The 20,750-nt window shown below is 30.5% G+C and overlaps 4 protein-coding genes across 4 annotated transcripts; 2 read left to right on the forward strand and 2 right to left on the reverse strand.

Annotated features, from left to right (window-relative positions):
• The first annotated feature begins 912 nt into the window (after positions 1-912).
• LOC108467453 (protein EFFECTOR OF TRANSCRIPTION 2-like) lies at positions 913-3,757 on the forward strand. The gene is made up of 3 exons (XM_017768067.2): positions 913-1,102; positions 1,235-1,540; positions 2,498-3,757. Exons 1-3 carry the CDS (start codon positions 983-985, stop codon positions 3,431-3,433), a joined length of 1,362 nt encoding a protein of 453 aa, XP_017623556.1. The 5' UTR covers positions 913-982; the 3' UTR covers positions 3,434-3,757.
• A 2,455-nt stretch (positions 3,758-6,212) lies between these two features.
• LOC108468366 (probable caffeoyl-CoA O-methyltransferase At4g26220) lies at positions 6,213-10,075 on the forward strand. The gene is made up of 6 exons (XM_017769254.2): positions 6,213-6,323; positions 7,318-7,386; positions 8,172-8,251; positions 8,438-8,582; positions 9,457-9,607; positions 9,711-10,075. Exons 1-6 carry the CDS (start codon positions 6,213-6,215, stop codon positions 9,995-9,997), a joined length of 843 nt encoding a protein of 280 aa, XP_017624743.1. The 3' UTR covers positions 9,998-10,075.
• On the reverse strand, positions 10,069-11,689 carry LOC108468139 (40S ribosomal protein S15a-5). The gene is made up of 3 exons (XM_017769003.2): positions 11,382-11,689; positions 10,468-10,628; positions 10,069-10,335 (listed from the first exon to the last, which is right to left on the reverse strand). The coding sequence occupies exons 1-3, from the start codon at positions 11,509-11,511 to the stop codon at positions 10,237-10,239; spliced, it is 390 nt and encodes a 129-aa protein (XP_017624492.1). The 5' UTR covers positions 11,512-11,689; the 3' UTR covers positions 10,069-10,236.
• A 931-nt stretch (positions 11,690-12,620) lies between these two features.
• Positions 12,621-16,503, reverse strand: LOC108468103 (uncharacterized). The gene is made up of 7 exons (XM_017768961.2): positions 16,008-16,503; positions 15,782-15,867; positions 14,324-14,402; positions 14,186-14,245; positions 13,910-14,031; positions 13,694-13,765; positions 12,621-13,029 (listed from the first exon to the last, which is right to left on the reverse strand). Exons 1-7 carry the CDS (start codon positions 16,362-16,364, stop codon positions 12,927-12,929), a joined length of 879 nt encoding a protein of 292 aa, XP_017624450.1. The 5' UTR covers positions 16,365-16,503; the 3' UTR covers positions 12,621-12,926.
• Positions 16,504-20,750: the final 4,247 nt, after the last annotated feature.

Below are 20,750 nucleotides of genomic sequence, written 5' to 3' on the forward strand. Positions count from 1 at the left end.
TGGTGAGTTTTAGTAATGTAAAATTATTTTGTTAAATATTTTGTTAGTAATTTATTATAAATTGATGTATTTTGTGAGTTTTAGTAATGTAAATTTTTTAAAAATAATTTTATAGTTATTTTGTTCAATCAATCGCTTATCGATAAGCGCCATCTATCTCATATCATTTTCGTATCTCTATATGGGTCATATATTAACCAGGAAAAAAGATACAAACAGTGGCACTCATGAGAAAGGCGTCACTAATAAAATAATAATTTAAAAAAATATACTTTAACATAAAAATGTGGTTCAGATAGGCGTAACACAAAAAAAATATAATTTTCATATATAATTTAAATGACAATCTATTTCAATATATATATATTTTAAATTATTTAGGTAAAAAACTCACAAGGCTACAAGAGGGCAGCTTACGAAGGACACTAAAATTCACTCGATTGAATCACATCATGACACGAGTCTTAGATCTATCATATCATCAACGTACAAATAATTTTATCACTTTAATGATGTGGCTGTCTGCATACTACTTGTAACTTAAGTATTAAGGATTCAGATATTTCACTGGTAAAAGATGAAGGCATGGACAAAAAATAAAGGTAAGATGTTAAATTTAGGTTTTAAAGTTTTTATTGTCATTTAATCTATAAAATTTAGTTGAACTGTTTTAATTTAAATATATAGTTGTTAAAAATAATGACATTGTTATGATAATTTATACATATTTCATTGATAATATGGATGAATTTTTAAAATTTATTAAAATTTTTAATATTTTTATTAAATTTTAATTTGTTATGAGATATACGTGAATTTTTATTTTGAAAATTTTAAAATTTAAGTATTAAAATAATAAAATAAAAGGAATTAAGTCTAAAGTAAAAAATAAATAAAATTAAAAAGAAAGAAGGCAATTTCAACCTTATTATAAATAAGAAATGCCCTTCCACAAAGTGGTGCAGTCACAGACAATTGCATAATGGTGCTTATAGTCGAAGAAGAAGAGATTCCAATAGAATTATTGGCCGTTCACGTCGACAGATTGAAAAGAGAAGATCACAAGAAGACCGACCACGATTCCGACTTCTCCAAATGGAAGGTTTTTTAATCTGCCTTAATCCAACTTTAATCTTGCTTTTGATTTTGCTGAAAAAATCATCTATACCCAGTTTAAATTTGATTTATAAACCTTAACCTGGTCTTGGTCTTTTTGGTTTTTTAATTTGTTTAGCTTCTTATTTGTCCTCATGACTGGGAAAATGGGAAAGGAGGAGCGGTGACCAGATACAGGTCTGACAATCTTCCGAAAAGTTCAGGTCCAGGAACCTATGAGCTTGCGGTGTGTAAACTGCCGAGTAGGGACCGCCATGGCAAGCTTGAACCTGATTTGGTGGTTTATGTTGGGGCGGCTGAAAATATTAGAGCAAGACTCCAACAATATGGCCGTGATGGTACTCATCTCTGTAGAAAAGATGAAGGATGTCCTTTGTTTGATATTTTTGCAAGAGGTTGCTCTATTGTCTACAGATGGGTTCCTGTGAGTATATGTTTTTCTACTTTCCAACTTTATTGGTGTCCGTTTTTGGAACTGTACAGGATTACCCGGTAAGATTGAAAATCCGTTGATATAGTAGTTCGGAAAAAGAGGTTTAAAAATCCGTTGATTTTATATTTTTTAATTTTTTTTAATTTTTATAATAATTTATTAAATCGAACTTAGATCAAGTTTGACCAGTTTCAAAAACTATGTATATACATCTCTATGTAGTATCGAGTTCGATTTAGTCGAGTTTTTCTTAAATTTTTAAATAACCATCATAGCTAGATTTGATTTTTATTTTGAATTTTTGGATTTATTTTGGCAAGCTTTGTTTTATTGCATTTAGACATTATTTGATAGAATTTCAAAAAAATATTTCATAAATAACCTTTTAAATTAAGTAAATAAAATAATCAAAAACACTTACATAATGTTTATAAATTTTTAAATTATTTTATTATTTAAATATAAAATATTTTTTTATCATAAAAATTAAAATTACTTATAAATTAAATAAAAATAGGATTTGATCCGTTGTTACAACTATGATTTTTATGCTTTGGAGGTAAAAATGATAAGGATCATAGGAAAAAATGTGTACCAAGAACCTATGTTATTCAGACTTAGGTGTGAGTGTTGGATATGGATATGTATCCCTCACGAATATGATAAGTCTTTTTTTTAAGTTTTTTCATGTATTTAAAGAATTTTTAGAGGTCATATTTTTATATCGTGTGTTGGACAAGAGTGTATGTGTGTGTGTATATATATATATTCTTTATACTGCTATAAGTTCTTAGTCTTGCATGAATTGCAGATGATATGATTTTTGAAGGCCAAGAAGCTTTGAAAATGCACTTTTCATCAATGTTCTTATTACATGTTCATCCTTGTATCCAAATTTTGGTTTTTGATCTAATTCCTAATGTTATTTTACTTTCCCATGTTAAATAGAGGGAAAACAAGGCAGATGCTCTGAGAACCGAAGCTCAGCTTCTCGGTACTTATGATTATGCATGGAATAAAGGCTCGAACGGTATACGTCGTTATGATGATATCCTTCAAAAACTAAATAAGCATGCATCAAATCCTAAGAAATTAAATCAAAAGCAAGTAGGCATCAAAATCAAAGCAAGCAAGCTAGTTTCGGACGACAGTGAGTTCGGCAAATACAAAAATGGAGAGAACCTCAACTTTCTGCCTCAAGTTTTCAACTTCAGCAGATCCCGGCCTCGGTTAGTTTCGAATCACGGTGGCTCCGACAAGAACGAAACCTTCTCTTGTGGGGTGGTTTTAGACGATGGTTCGATTTGTAAAAGGCCACCGGTTGAAGGAAGAAAACGATGCGCTGAACACAAGGGAAAGAAAACTACAGGGGCTTCCACGAGTTCGAGTATGAAATCACAACCGCATAAAGAGGACTATCCCGAAATCGAGCATTGCAGTCCTATTTGTGGTGTTGCCATGGATGATGGTTCTCTTTGTAGAAGGCAACCCGTTTCCGGGAGAAAAAGATGTGATTTGCATAAAGGGAGGAGAATTTATAGCTCCGGTTCCGAGATAACAAGTTATGAAACAATGCCATATGCTATTTCCAATCCATATTCTGATGAAAAAGACTCGAATTCAAGTCTCAACAGCAACAATTGTAGTACACCCATCTGTGGAGTACTTACCTGCAATGGTACTCCCTGCAAGAGAACAGTTAATGGAAATGGAAGGTGTTGGCAGCACTTAAAATATAGTGGCAGCCACAGCAGCAGCAATTATTTTATTCCGCGAATCTCGAACTATGACAGTACGGGTACATCCATTTGTGGAGCACCAACCCGCAATGGTTCGTTCTGCCGGAGAACAGTCAAGGGAAATGGAACGTGTTGGCAGCACTGATAGATCGAGGCAGGTTAGCCCGAGCATTGATCGATCAAGAGTCACCGTTTTTTATGTTCCAGTGAGTGCCGGAGCCGAAGGATTAACTTAAGAATAACATGATTATGTATTCACTTGGAGGCTGCTGTTGGATTATGTTGTAGCTTTTGTATTATTGTCATGTGAGGATAATCTAGATGTTGTTGTTGTGTTTGGATGTGTGATTGTTGTGAATATTATGTAAATTACAAAAATAAAGTTATTGTATTTATAGTGAAGTGAAGCTTAGTATTTGTAATGGAATATTGAGGAAGGTATTTTTGTAATATAGAGTTAATTAACTAATTTTCATGGTATATATATTGATTATTCTATAAAAAAAATGATAATTTTAGACGGGACACAATTATGTCACAATTTATAATATAATATAATATATATAATAGGCTTATATGTCAAAAAACCCTTTAAGAAAATACAAAAGATTAGTTAAGTCCATGTATTAAATTCAGTATCTAATTAAGTTCTTGATGTTAACTGAAATAATCAATCAATTTAAGTTTCATCATTGATTACATTGACCGTTAAAATAAATTAACAAACCAATTAGATGGTTGTATGTGATAGTTTCTAGTTTAATTAATATTTTTCATAAAAATATTAAAAATCAGAAAAAATTATAAGATAAAATCAGAAAAATCAAAACAAATTATAAAAATATTAAATATTAAAATTGATGTAAAGTTATTAAATTTATTAAAAAATTATAAAACTTATAAATATTATAAAAATATAATAAATTCTAATAAATTATAAAAATTATAAAAGTAATAAAATTTTACAATATTTAAATTAAAACATATTACTTAAAAATAATAAAAATTGTAAAAAATATGAAAAAATATTAAAATTGATATAAACTTATAAAAATTATAAAAAAAATTCATAAAAACTTGAACTAGACCAATTAACTCGAAATCGGTAAGGGTACTGGCCCAAAGAAAGCCTGTAACACCCCTAACTTGAACTTGTTGCCGGAACAAGATTACGGAGCATTATCGAAATTTATAAATCAAACAAACAGAAAATGTAAACATTTCATATCATATGTCATTTATGTCAAGAACCAATCAAGATTATACATATTATCACTTAAACGAGCCCTCGAGGCCCAAATTGAGCATTAGAAACAAATCGGTATTAAATCGGAAACTTAGAAAAATTTTCGAAAAATATTAAAATTTCGCCAAGGTGCAGGGGATACACGCCCGTGTGGCCAAGCCTTATGTCACACACGACTGAGACACACTCCCGTGTCTCTGCCTGTGTGGATGAAAATATGCTATTTTCCAAGCCACATTTCTCACCCCATTTGTCATCAACCTAACTCAACACTTTTACACATAAACAGCCTATATCATAGCATTCAAATCAAGCTAAAACCAAGTTTTATGCATGTATTATCATCACATATGTTCTAGTATTCAAACTTATCAAATTGACCGAAATCACTTATATGTCTATTTGTACTAAGTATTAACATACCTATAAGATTATCATCATTCAACCATACCAGACACTCACATCCTACATTATACTATATGCACCTCAAAATATGTCCATCACTAGCCATCTCAATGGCTAAATGCAACAGAGCATTTATAAGCCAACATTGGCCAAGATAACCTATATATGCCATTATAACTAGAATCAAATAATCCAAAATTACTAATAATACTGATGGATAGTGTGATATAACTCCGTCAAGCTTCTAACTCGATTGAGCTTCTGATAATCTCTAAGGTAGATAAAATAAACACATAAGCAATGAATACTTAGTAAGTTCGTGTAATCTTTAATCATATCAATTCATTTCAAATATGAAATTTATACATATCAAAAATAATTTAAAATTAATATTGCAATACTCATGAAGTTATATTCATTCACTCACAAGGTGGATAAATCCACAACATCACTTATACATATTATCCCAAATTTAGTAGGATTTAAATAACTTTGACTCTTCAAAATTTCTTTATTTTCATTTGCATTTCTTTACTTTCCACACTTATTCCATATGCATCACACACCAGTCATAAGCATATCATTCAACCATAGCTATAAGCTAGTGCATTTAAGCATAGACCTTTTTCGAATTAATCACATGATAACTCATTTTATAAGAAATTGCATAACTTAAAACTTATCACTCTTTCATGAGCACAAGTACATTTTCATTTGAGCATTTACCCTTTCAATATATCATATAAATAAACATATTACCAATTAACCAGTAACTTGGCACTTATCTAAACATCAACAACAACACTTGTTAGCATACTTGAACATATTTCATATAAATTCAACATTGATAACCTTATTTTATCAACATATCACACTTGAGTTTATTACTCATCACAACTTCGATCGATGAATACACTTATATCAGATCAGCAGCAATAATAACATTAAGTCTTCAAACATTAGTTTCATATGTCACTTATCAAATCTTACCAAATCAGGGAACGGCTTATGGATATAAGTACATCGTATTCAGAAACCCAAAGACTGCACAAAAGCACATAAATACTAAATAGAAACAAATAAGGGTTGAACAAAAGCTCATAAGAGCTGAACAGCATCAGCAACAATTGTAGTACACCCATTTGTAGAGTACCTACCTGCAATGGTACTCCCTGCAAGAGAACAGTTAATGGAAATGGAAGGTGTTGGCAGCACTTAAAATATAGTGGCAGCCGCAGCAGCAGCAATGATTTTACTCCACGAATCTCGAACAATGACAGTACGGGTACATCCATTTGTGGACCACCAACCCGCAATGGTTCATCCTGCCGGAGAACAGTCAAGGGAAATGGAAGGTGTTGGCAGCACTGATAGGTCGAGGCAGGTTGGCCCGAGCATTGATCGATCGAGAGTCACCGTTTTTTATGTTTCAGTGAGTGCCGCAGCCGAAGGATTAACCTAACATGATTATGTATTCACTTGGAGGCTGCTGTTGGATTATGTTGTAGCTTTTGTATTATTGTCTTGTGAGGATAATGTGGATGTTGTGAATCCTTTTTTTTTTTCTGTATAAACTACAAATATAAATTATTTTATCTATAGTCAGTGAAATTTTTATTTAGAATGAAAAATAAAATATCTCTCTAATTTGTAAAATAATATATATATTTTTTTTGCTTTATTTATTAATTAAATAATTAAGCAGAATGTAAAGCTTGTGAGTTCCTGAAATTCCTAATAAATTTCGACACAATACAAATACGAAACGTTTAGTAAATAATTAATAAGCTTAGCTTCATAAATCATATTTGTATTTAAAATTAGGGTATATATTTTATTTAATTTTTGAGTTTAGTTTCGTGTTTAATCTAATATCCTAATCAAATGGCACCAGGTACCAAATTAAATATTGAAGTTAAACTCCAGTTTCAAAATTTTGATATATTTAATAATATAAGTTCAGATAAAATAGCATTTTACCCTGAATGTGGCATATTTACCTAATTTAGTCATTGAATTTTTTACTTATGCTTAGCAGCTTTTCTCAAAATTTTATCCATGTTAATATTATATTGTGCCATACCATCATCTAAAAGAAAATAACTTTTTTTTTAATTTGATAATAATATGGTACAATCTTATAATATCACAATCATTATATAAATCAAAACTAAAAATTTATTAAACTTAAGGATTAAATTATATCATTTAAATCAGTAGTACACGACTAATATGGATTATTAAAAGACATGCATCAACTTGGTGTGAACTTAATTCATAATATACACACACACATATATATATATATATATATATATATATATATATGTATTTCAACCGGGTTTTGCATTATTTGTTTCTCAAGCATATATTTGAAGAGTATGGAATTTACAACAGCCGAATCATTTCTCCATGAAGGGTTATTGCAGAGTTTTGAGTTAACTAAGGTATTTTATTTTTCATTATTTTTTCCTTTTACTAAATATATTGTAATTTAGAGTTAGAAATTATACATTGGAGGCTATTAGCAATACCTTCAATTGGCCGATTAATTAAATTTTTTATATATAATAAATATTTTTATTAAAATATGTATTATTGATTTTAACTTTAAAATAAATGTGTAGATTAAATGTACGTATCTCAACATATATAATAAAATTTAGAAGTAAAAATTAAAACTAAATTATATAAACGTGAAGGGACGGTTGACTTTTATGAGAAAACTATGCTTCGCTCATCCAAAGTTTATCAACTTTTAATGAGTCAATGTTGTCTTTGATCGGGTTTGTCTCTTACAGCATATAAGACATTTATCAACTATGCTGCCTACCAAAATTTAAAATTATTTTAAGCATTGCGACACGCACGAACCTTATATGTTGTAGGGCAGAAGCTCAAATCCTTCCAAATATAAATGTCAAGCAAGATCTGTCTTGACAAGGTATTCCTATTTGGTTGAACTCATTGCCTCAAGCACTCAAGTTCTTTTTGAAATTGGGCGACAAAACTACAATCAAAACAATACCAACTTATTGAAGGGTCCAACAATTTAGAAAAGACGACACTTTAAAGAACTTTTTCTAAAATAACCAACTTTCTTTAATAATAAATTTTTAAGATTTTTTCTAACTTAAAAATAATAAATTTAATATAAAATGAATAATTTGAACAAAATATTGATTATGGTTCGGATTTTTTTTTTTTATAAACTGGACAAGTTTTGAAACAGTATATCTTGAAGACCAACGTCTACCCTAGGGAACCAACACCTCTAAAGGAGCTCCGAGAAGTTACTGCAAGGCATCCAGGGTAACAGTGTCTTTGATTTCATTTAATTTGTGACTAAAATGAAAAACAAAAATCGACTTAACGTCAATCGATGTTAATTCGATTACTTAAACCAATCAATTAATAGATTAAAATGTAAAATTTATAGATCAGATTGATTTTTTAATTCAACGGACTGATTACTCTCTTCTAACTCGATTTAAGCAGGAAATTAATGAGCACGGCACCAGATTCAGGTCAACTAATAGGGATGTTACTTAAGCTAATTAATGCAAAGAAGACAATTGAAATTGGTGTTTACACTGGCTATTCTCTTCTCCTCACTGCTCTTTCAATCCCTCATGATGCTATGGTATTTATTCCCATCGGTTTTCGATTCATAAGTTTAAATAAATAAAAAAATTTAATAATTTTTAGAAACGAAAATTTTATTGATTTTTAGAAACGAACGAAACATAAATTTTATTGATCTTTTAATGATATAAAAATATTTTTCAATTAGTGAAAATTGTTTAAAATCAAATAATTTCTTTTTCAAAATATAATTCAATAAAATATTTTCTTTGTCGAGGGAACTGAGTTAAGTATGAAAAATATCAAACTCCCAACAGACTCCTCAATAGATCGATATCGTCCTCAATGGTGAGTTTTGTCCTCCAACTCTATTGAGAGCTTGAATACCTAAAAAAAGCATCAATGACAAGTTCACAAAGCTAAAGCGTCTTGTCAAGTGTTTTAAAAGGCAAACCATGCGCAAAAAAATCTAATATTTGCACTTAGTGGGATTTGAGGCCATGCACTATAGCATACAAGGCACTAAGTCAGAAACTATACTACCACTTGGGCAAGAAAAAAACTATAAGCTTTAGGGTATGGGCTCGAATTAGACCATGCACAATTGAGCATTATTTCCCTGTTTAAGCATCCAACAAGGCGCTCTTGTTCTTTGAACCTATCACTAGCATCTCTTCAAACATTAGAGCTCTCGGTTGAGTCATGAGATAAAACCCCCCACCAATGACATACGAAACATGATGAGGGTTCCGCCAGCTCTGAATGAATGGATGACATTAAGCAAACTTCTTCCAAAAAAGGCTTTATTCCCTCAAAACACACACACACACCCCCATACACAAACATATATATACATAGACCAAAAGTTGGAATATTTCTCAAGTTTATTTACCATAATCTACTTTGTTCATTTATAAAACTCATATTTGCAGATTATAGCCATAGATCCAAACAAGGAAACATATGAGATAGGCCTTCCCATTATCCAAAAAGCAGGTGTGGAACACAAAATCAACTTCATTGAATCCCAAGCTTTACCAGTTCTGGACATACTTCTTCAAAATTTAAGCACTAAATACCCGGGTTTTATTTTTTATCTCCATTTCTGTTTTTTTTTTTTTTTTTTACGGATTCTTCAAGTTCAATCAATTGAACTCGTCTTCATTTGTTTCATTTCTGCAGAAAGATAATGAAGGGAGTTTTGATTTTGCATTTGTCGATGCGGATAAAGAAAATTACCTGAATTACTACGAGAGGCTTCTGAAACTGGTGAAAGTTGGCGGATTGATCATCTTTGACAACACGCTTTGGGGAGGCACGGTGGCTCAACCAGAAGAGGCGGTTTCAGAAGATAGAAAGGAATCGAGGAGGTCAATCATAGAGTTTAACAACTCAGTTTCAATCGATCAACGCATCGAAATCGCTCTCGCTCCGTCAGGTGATGGGTTGACCATCTGCAGGCGAATTCGTTGATGTTTTCTTCTAAGAAAACTATCCTGCAGTTTCATTACTATGATCTTGCAATAATAAATCAAAGCACACAATAAAGAATACTAGATTGTTATAAAAAAAATATTGATTCCGAACATTGCTTATGCTATGTTCTAGTGATCGATATTCAATGAAAACTTCGGATAGTTATTGGATAAACCCGACCCTGAACAACTATTCTTCCCCTTTTTCTATCTGAAAGTGCGCATAAAAAATGAAGTCTAATGAAAATAACCAAGAACCTGCCCACCCACATTCCTTCTAATGGCTTCTTCGTGATCCAAAATACCATCGGGAGTTGAAATCACAACATAACCCCACTGCATGGAATAAAGATTATTGAAAAACAACATAAGTTTGGGAAGAATTCTATAGACATAACCGGGTACATTTGCATATCCTATACCAAGCCGGCCAGCACCTTCTATATAATAGGCGATGAATGGGCATACCTGCTGAGTTGGAAGTTTAAATGTTGTGTACTTCTGGATATCCTTCGCTTTGATGTCCTGCCGGTAAGTGAGTGCTCGGCAATCGTTTACCCTGCCTTGTAGTTCAACTGTGATCTTCCCAACTCTATGCGGATCGAAAAGCTCAAAGTTCCTGATGTATCCTTCCGAAAAGAAGAAATACAAACAAGTTAATGACCGAAAAACAAGCAACGGATCCATCGTCCGGTAGCAGGCAGTAGCCACAAGTCTAAACATTCAACATCTTAGACCCTTAGTCCATAACTATGTTCTTTCAACTCTTTATTCTTCTTAAAATAACTATTTAAGTTGGAATTTTGAATTCTGGTACGAAGACATGAACTTCTAAGAACCTTTCAAATATATGAAAAAACTCAGAAAATTTTGAATATACCAGTGTTGAACACATAACTATATCTAAGACTTACACGAGTAACATAGCTATTCGAAACTTCTGAGAATTTTCATCCACATAATATTGATGAAAAAATAGGCAAAATATTATACTCGGCATCAGAGATGATGGTCAAATACAGGTATTTGTCTAAATAAGCATTTTTTTTTCCTAAAATTTTATATATTGGGAAGATGATATTATGATTATTGTTTAATATGATTATTTCAATAAAAATATCATGAACACAACACAAATCATAACTATATCAAAATTTATATAATGGAAATTACTAAAATGTCAATTTATAAAATCTATATCAAATGACACTAAGTTAATAATTCTGTGCAGTAAATAACAAATTTAAGAAAAATAAATAAATTTCATAATTTTTCGGTGTTACTACCGAAGTTGAGAATTAATCAATAATTATTAAAAATCAAGCAAAAACCGATTCCGATTAATAACAACGAATTCAAAAAAAAAGAAAAAAAAAGCTTACCTCGGTCTTTCATTATAGTGAGGAAGGAAGATATGACGGTGGAGATCGGCTTCAATTCCACCGTTGCTTTGCCTCTCTTCTCTGCATTCACTATTGATCTCAACGCATCTTTTAGAATCCTCCTTCCCATCTCTATCTCTCCCCAGTTTTCGGTGATGATCGGTGAACAGCTAAAAACGCCGCGAAAATAATAATGCCGCCAAAAGGCCCAAAACCTGGGCTATGGTCGGGGCCTCTCTCGATCCAATCGGCCTAGTTTGTTTTGAGAAGATTTGAGTTTTAATCTTTTCACGTTAGTCCTGTTCATCTGCTCTGATTTACGGTTTAAAAATAGGTTAAACTATAACCAAGGTCACTAAACTATTAGTAAGTTTATATTTTGGTCATTCAACTTCAAAAAGTTACAAAATGATCACTAAACTATTTTAAAGTAATTATTTAAGTCATTGGGCAATTAATTTTTTTTAAAGTTTATCTAACAAGCTCCAAGAGACGATTCAATGATCGATAGGGTGGACCAGTACCCATCATTGAGTAAAAAAATATACATTAGATCCAAGTTTATCTAACAGTCAGTATCAAAGATTGGAGAAGAAAATTGTTTAGGTTTAGTTCGCAAATTCGTGAAATTCAAAGTTGCTTCATGAAAAAAAACTAAACAGTAGAAGAAAAGGGGAGGAAAGCTTTCAATTGATGCAAACGATGCGAACAGAGAAGTTAACAACAATTTTAATAGTCTCGTGCCTTAAATGAAAACTTTCAAATAGTTCAGTGACAATTTTGCATCTTTTTGAAGTTGAATAATCAAAACGTAAACTTACTACTAATTTAGTGACCTTGGATAGAATTTACCCTTAAAAATAATTAAAAAAAATATTAATGTTTATATATTTCTTATAATTAATTCTAAATAAAAAAAATTAATACCCCTATTTATAAGTGTATTCCATTTTTTGTCAATTCCTTATTCGGCATTTTAAGAATTTTAACAATCAATGAGAGGTAGTATTGCGATATTGGTTGTGGTATGGAAAATAATGTGCAACCTAAGCTGAACAAGCACCAGCTAGAGTTTGAACTCGACTCAGGCACTCGAAACCCAAAGTTCAAAGTGTTCGACTAGAATTTTAAAATGAAACAACAAAAGAATATCTTAAAAATCCGTTGTAGGGAGTGAAGATAGATAAAAGTTGCACATCATTGTTCAAGCTTTTGACGCATTGAAAGAATATACTTAAATTTTCCAACCAATATATTTTATTTTCATCTTTAAAACTTGTAAATAGATTTATCCATGCGTTAGGGTTTGGTTTGGTTTAGTTCAAATAACAATAGAAATTATTGTTTAACGCACAATATTAGCAACTCTCATATATACATATATATATTCTTTTTGGTACAAAGGAGGGTGTACGATTGCATATGTTATGATTCGAACCTAAGACTTGGTCAATACTACATTTGAACTTATTCTCGCATCAAGTCTTCGAATCTTTGTCCATTTAAGACGAGTCGAAAACGGTTGGATGCTAAGTTCGAGGGAAGCTAAATTCTATGAACACTATAGCCTGCATCTTCAGTTGTTAAGCTCTCCTTCCAGTTCTCTAGTTCAGATCCACCGAAAACCAATTGCTTAATTCCGATGTAGCTGTCGAATGAAACATTAAACTGGTTAGAGTTGGGTACACGTAGTCCGATCGCGGGTAAGGGCGAAGGAAATAAAAGATCTTTAAGGATCCTTGTATTATAGAATCTGGATCAAATTTATACTTCTATTATTAAATGGATCAATTTATTTTACATTATTAAAAAGAATCAAATAAGTCCATATTGTAACAAATTTAACATTTACTACGCAAAGTGCATTGAAAGTTATTTATCAATTGCAGTTTAATTTCAAACAAAATATTTCATTTCCAGCACCATGAAAACTTTAAAAAAAATGATATTTTTTAAATAGGAAATGTTAAATCTATTCTAGTTTAGCCTTATTTGATTCTTCTCAATAGAACAGGGACTAAATTGATCCATTTAATAGTAACTGGACTAATTTGATCAAGTCCCTATAGTACAGGGACCAAAGGTGAAGTCAAAGCCTTCAAGGAACCAAATTCGATGAATAAGAAAAACCCTAGTGATCGGCATTAGTTATGGAAACAAAATATGTTCCGAATTCCTAACAAACTCCCTTGCCGAGATTCTCACAGGTTGAAGCTTAGTTTGAATGTTCGGTCAAAATAAATATCTGAAAATGCACTCGGATATAAGTGCTAAAAACTAGTCTCTAAAGAAATAAATATTCAGAAACTTACTCGGAGCTTATTTGCGTCAATGCATTTATCAGAACATCCAGAATCAATGGTTCAGTAGTTCCAATATCCACCCTGTTCTCATCAGATTCACGAGCAGGAATCACGAAAAATGTCCATTCCCAAAACCCGAAATAAATGAAAGATTAGTATTTGCACAGACTCAACAACGGAAGAAACAAGAAAGACAATAAAAATTCTTGAAAACAGAACATATACCATATACGAGCCAAATTGTCTTGAACCTCAAGATCCCCAATGTTGTAAAATGTAGTTGGATTCACATTTGCTCCTTGAATAGCATCGTAACTGGGTCTTTTCTCCAAAGGAGATTGCGATAACTGCAGATAATAATACAAGCAACAAACATTTTCTTTAAGGTGCCGAATATGGCAAGCTTAATCCGAATATAAGCACAAATGGCCCATCCTAATACAATAAATTCATTGCGAAACTTTAAAATTAGAGTTTCTTCATCTAAAACAAAAAATTTACTTGCATGTTCATCGAATTGCAACCACCAAGCCGCCCAATGATGTGCCATGATCGAATTGTCTGCGAAGGACTCGATTGTTTGAGCCATTGAATTTTTTATAAAGATAATATCGTTTAAGATTCAAGGAAATCACTTACATCGCAAATTAAGGATATATCTTTCTCCAATGGAGTGTTGTAGAATTCAAACCAAATGTATGAGTTTGAAAAATCGAATCTGCCAGTGTTGACAAATAAAGAATTGATAAACAAAATGAAACCCCCACAAATTCCATCACCAGGACAAGCAATACTAGTAGATGTTAGAATGAGTAAACACGGACTAATTGAGCAATAGGAAACAAAAAGAATTTATAACGAAGATAAGTCCAGCTATAACCAAGCTAAATACCACGATCAAGGAGCGATTGAAAAATGTTTATCTACCAAGGACACCTTTCAATATCTCTCGGCCGGTAATTACAAACTTTGTCTCGACAAGGTCCCCCCCTCCCCCGGTTAAGATAAAATCTAATACATTTGAACAGTACTTATTCTCCTTATAGATAAAATTATCTACTACTGTACTAACAGAGTTCGAACTCTGAAATCATCTCAACAAATGTAGAGAAACTAATAACAAAAATTCAGACAAATCTAAATACTGGGATAAACAAAGAGTGAATGAATACTAAATCGGGGCAATCAAAAGTGCCTCTATTGAAACAGTACTTAATCTCCTTATAGCTCAAGTGATCTACTATTGTATTAACAGTCCGAATTCTGAAATCATTTCAAGAAATGTGTGGAAAGTACAGTGAATCCGAATACAATGATAAACAAGAAGTGAATGAACAATAAGGGCAATCAAATGTGCCTATATTGAAACAAATGATCTAATGTTGCATTCGTCCAAAAAAAAAAAAATAATACTGTTGCATTAACAGTCCAAAATCCAAAATCATTTTGAGAAATGTACAGTAAGTACAGCAAATCTGAATACAATTGAAAAAAAAAAAGTGAATGAACACTAAGGGCAACCAAAAGTGTCTCGATTGAAACAAACACTTATTTTTAGGAGAGTAAATAAGACAATAGTACTCGCAAGCTACTCAAGTTCAAATAATAATAAAAACTTGAACTCGATTCGGTAATTATCGAGCCAAACTCAAGTAACTCGATTATATCTTGAGTTGATCTTGAGCTTAAAAGATAGACATTCGATCGAGCCAAGTATTGAACTCCAAATTTTGAGTTGAGCTTGCCAGTATTTGGACTCGGCTCGGTTATACCCTTACTTATTCTCCTTATAGCTCAAATGATCTACTATTGCTTAACATTCCGAAATCACTTAATCCAAAGATGAAGATAAACAAAAGGTGAATGAAAACTAAGGGCAATCAAATGTGCCATTATTAAACAGTAGTTATTCTCCTTATAGCTCAAATGGTCCACTAGAATACTATTGAATTAACAGAATCCAAAATCATTTCAAGAAATGAGCACAAACTATATATCAAAAATCCGTATTAGAGGATAAACTAGATATTGAATGAAAAGCTAAGCCAGGGTAATCAAAAACATTAAGCAAAAGCCGATATTCTTAATGAAACTCACTTGTTGAATGTTACTTTCATGGGTGTCCCAGACCCAGTCTTTGTGTGCAAAATTTTGTTCCTTTTCTTCCTCAACCTATCCTCCATCTGAAACAATTAAATCATCTCCATCGATCAAATTCTTCATACAAATCACGAAAATAATTAAAACCCATTTTCAATCACATAAAACCCTTAAACGTCAGCAAAAAAAAATTACAAAAATCGACTTCGAATTGTTCACTTACTTTGGACCTAGCTTTTTCTGGGTCATCGAGACAACTCCCAAGAATCTCAGCAAATTCAGGGTCTTTATCATAATTCTTCTCCTCTTCTCGCCCTCTAAATCCACTCCTTGCCTCGTACCCTTCATTATCATCATCATATTCGTCGTCCATCTCTATATCGAAAGGCTGGGAACTAATATCTTCTTCCCTTCTTTTAGCTTTTAGCATCGAAAATGAAGCCTTAGGTGAAGCATAATGACTACGTAAGGCGAATTTAACAGTTGAAAATGGCGGGAAGATGTTGAAATGAAAAGAAATATTAGGGCGAACACTGTTTGGGTATTGAAGAACAGTGGCTCCAGGGTTTAGGGTAAGCATTTCTCTTTTGATTTCTTTTTAAATTTAATGTACAGATTTTGCTTTGTAGTTTGTAGCTTTCCTTCAATGGCGCCCTTCCACAGGGGTTTTAGAAAAACCCTGCCAAGCCGAATATGATCTTATCTTTTATTACTTCGAATCAGAGCCGTTGATCATCTGGTCGGGTCGGGTTACTGTAGAACATTGTGATACTATTATTCTCCCTCACGGTCATGGGTTGGACCGGACTATGCTGAAGCCCAAAATTTAAGACTTATTTTATTTAAATTTATTATAAAAGAATAAATTTATATAAATATTAATATAAAATTAAATTTTCTATATTTTCATTATTTACAACCAATAAAATGGGTCAAGCCAATTGGGCTGATTGGGCGAGCAAGTTGCAACTTTAGTTTTCGTATTCTGATTTCATTATTTATTATTTGAATTTTAAACTTTAAATCTTAAATTAGTAACGGTTTAATTTTTTAAATTAAATTTAACTGTTAACTTTTATTAGGTGTAAATTATGAATTTTTAATTTATGTTTATTTTTTATATTTTCATTTTCAAATTTTGGAAATTCAAGCTTATTTCACTTGACCCGTATAAACAACAAAATATAAAAAGGTAAAAAAAATCGAATACAAATATTTTACGTGAAAAACTTCTTCAAAGAAGATAAAAACCACGGATAAAGAAAATTTAACTAAAACGGCAAATAATATGTTCTCTTAATCTTAATGTTATGAAGATGTAAATTCTAGTATTATTAAGGCCCTTTTATATGTAAAAATTCGTGTGAATATATAACTAAAATATCTCTATAATAATCAGAGTTTAACTGAGAAAAACTCTGTTTAAGTTGAATACATATCAGCCACATTATGATGAGACATATCATCTCATTCAGACGTCGTTAATCGTGCCGTCATAATGTTGTACTTCTCCTTATCGTGACGTCGATTCTGCTTCATCTCTAATTTTTCTGAAAATATGACGCACAACTCTTTTAGATTTCTTTCCATTAAATAATATGGAAACATGCTTAGAATTATGCTATTTATCCATGTAATTAAAAATAATTTCTATATTTTACATAGTCATTTATTATGTTAGTGAAAAGCAAGGTGATTATTACACTGTTTTGAAAAGTGGCTTTAAATGTTAAGAAAAAGAAAGTTCACAAAAAGGATGAAACCTTTTTGATAGCTTTTCAAGAGTGAATCAAATGTCAAATTTGTAAATCTACTTTTAATCACTACCTCAATGATTTTTATTTTGACTTTCTTCTTTTTTAATTTATAATAAATATTTTTATTTGGTATTTTATATTTTTAAATATAATATGTAAATCTAGTCCTCATGGAACATGTATTTATATTTTTTCAGTAAAATAAAGTATTTTCTTTTTGCTGTTAAGTTACTCACACTTAGATCTATTCATAGATCAAGGTATTCGATTTAGGTCTAAAGACTCGTTTAAGTTTTAAGAAAGTTTGAATAAAAATATTAGACTCTAAAAATAAGCTTATGTAAAAAAAAAAGGCCCTGTTTGAACATAGGCCGATCTCGAGCTTGAATATTCAAGACTTGAGCTCATTTTAAGTTTATAATATTTTATATTATATAATTTATAACACATTAAAAAAACCTATACTAAATATATAATATTATTCTAATGTAAATATTAAAATAAAATTAAGATAACTATATAAAAATGTCAATAAAATTAATAATATTAAAATAAAATAAAATAAATATTTTTAAAAATATTTAAAATATAATATAAATGGACCTAAAATGAACTTGTATTAGTCTTTTACAAATATTAGTGAATTTAAACAAAATTTTAAGCCTATATTTTTCATTGGGTTAAATTTAAGCAAATATAAAATATATTAATATTATATTTAAACTCAACCTATGAACACTTTTACTCACCACCAACAATAATAGTTGTAATCAAAATCTCCATTTTAACGCAACTTTGAAATTTATGTTATTGGATTTTTTTTAATTATTTGCTTCTTTATTTTTGGAATTTAAGTATTTATATTCTAAAAAATTATATTTCAAATATTATAAAAATAATTGAGGATTTGATCTTCACTTTAAATATAAAATAACTTTAAAACTTATGACTAGTTCTTACCTTTTAATGGCTCTTATAGGTAGCTTGAAAATAAAAATAAAAATAAAATATTTCCACTTATATGAAATTTGTTCTGAAGGTGGTAGTTAAACTTTCCAATCATCTCATCCCCAAAACAACAAAACATACAAACTTAAAGTCAATTGTCCATTTTAATAAAGTCGAATTCCATATTGTCGGACCTTTTTATTTTATAATATATATAAAATTCGCATTTAATATGCAGGTAACTTCCCCTTTGAATAGTATTTCCTTTTCAATTTAGTGATTATTTTTTATCTACGTTAATCTTAAAATTAATAAATTTTAATTTAATTTTAAATTTAAATTTCCTCAATGTATGATAACATGAAAATTTTATATTCTTTAACGAAATCTAAGATCAATGATCAATTTGAAAAAAAATTACATAATTTCGAGATTAATATGAATAAGAGAAAGTTTAAAATTAATGTGAGAAAAAACTAAATATTAATTTACCTTTAAAAAATAAAATCAATTATATTTCATATTCTATTCACAAATTGGTATGTAAAAATTTTGGATCAATTTAAAATTACAAATATAGTTATATTACTAAATCTAACTAGAATATTAATCATATACAAATTTGTATTATTGGTTAAATTTTTAGTAAATTATCTCGTTAGCCATTCGAATTGAAGTTATTCTTATTTCTGTCATTTCAACCTTTTTTTGTTAATTTGGTCATCCCACAAAATAAATTGATTAAATTTGTCATTCCATTATTAAATAGTAATAAAATATTAATTGTGCATTTCTATGTTAATCACTTTAAATAGAAGTCGTTCTTATTTTGATCACCTTAAAAATGTGAAAATGCATAATTAATATTTTCGTTATCATTTAACAGTGAAATGATCATATTAATCAATTTTATTTGAGTGACCAATTAGTAAAAGAAATTGAGATGACAAAAATAGAAATGATTATGATTTAAAATGATTAACGAGATAATTTACTCTAAACTTTTATAAAAGTACTCATGAACTGAGTTAAAAACCTAAGTCCAGAAAAAAAAACACAAATCTAACCCCATCTAAAAATTTCATTTTACTATTTAAATTCAACGAATCAAACTCAAATAAAATTAAAAGATATGAACTCAATCCCGACCTAGAGTGGGCCAACCTAAGCTGCTCGGTCGATGAACACCTTCACCATTCCATCATCGTCACTGCAGGAAAAGGAAAAGCAGAAACAGACATGAAAATATCAAAGAACGAGACAGGCCATGTCGAATGATTGACAAATGAAAGGCAGAAATTTCGATGCAAAAAAGTAAAGAGAAAGGAAAATGAAAATATAGAAAAGTAATCATTTCAATGGCGGGGCCAACGATCCACACATTTCCACGCGGATTCCACGCGGATTCCACGCAATCCTATGGGAGACAAAATCAAAAGTAAATTAAATTAGGTCTAATTTTTGTTTACTCCTTTTACTCGTTAATTTTTAAATTTTAGTCCTACTTTTGATTATAAAACTTTCTTATTTGGTACTATACAAATTAGTAAGGGAATACCCACACTATACACATTATGCCCAAATAAAGTTACTCAGATAAATGCCTACCACTTATTCCTCAAAAGTTCAAATTCGAATGAGTCTTATAAGTGAACTGCCTTTGACCACCAGATCAAACACGAGAATTCTTAAAACTTTAAAATTTCCCTTTTGATTTAAAAAATAAAGTTTAATCAATAACATTATTAAAAATTATTTGAATTTAAATTTCTAACATTTTAATGATTTAAAAATGTTTTATATGAATAATTTGTTGAGTTTTTATATATTTAGTGAACCACAATATGCCAGAAAATTAAGCATTTATGCCAATTAAAGAGAATATTTAGGGTTTTAGACCATTTTGTTTAAAATTTAGGAAAAAAAGCCAATTTTAGGATAGGTGACAAAAACGCTCCCTACAGGTATTGTTTTTGTGTGACATAACAAGAGAGAAGGAAGCTTGGGTGATGTGGTAGAAGAGGGTGAAAGCGTGCCTTGAAAGTAGAGGTGATCATGGGCCGGGCAGGGCCCAAACAAAAATTTAGGCTTGTTTGCTAGTCCTAGGCCTAACCTAGTCCAAAAAATGGACCTAAAAATTTGCCCAAGCCCAGCTCGGATAAAAATGCTAAAACTCAAGCCTGACCCCCCCATATTAATTTTTTTATATTATATTATTTTTAATATAATTTTTGAATATATATAATACATCAAAATGCTAA

This window comes from Gossypium arboreum, chromosome 8 (assembly GCF_025698485.1).
Source record: "Gossypium arboreum isolate Shixiya-1 chromosome 8, ASM2569848v2, whole genome shotgun sequence".
Taxonomy (NCBI): Eukaryota; Viridiplantae; Streptophyta; class Magnoliopsida; order Malvales; family Malvaceae; genus Gossypium; species Gossypium arboreum.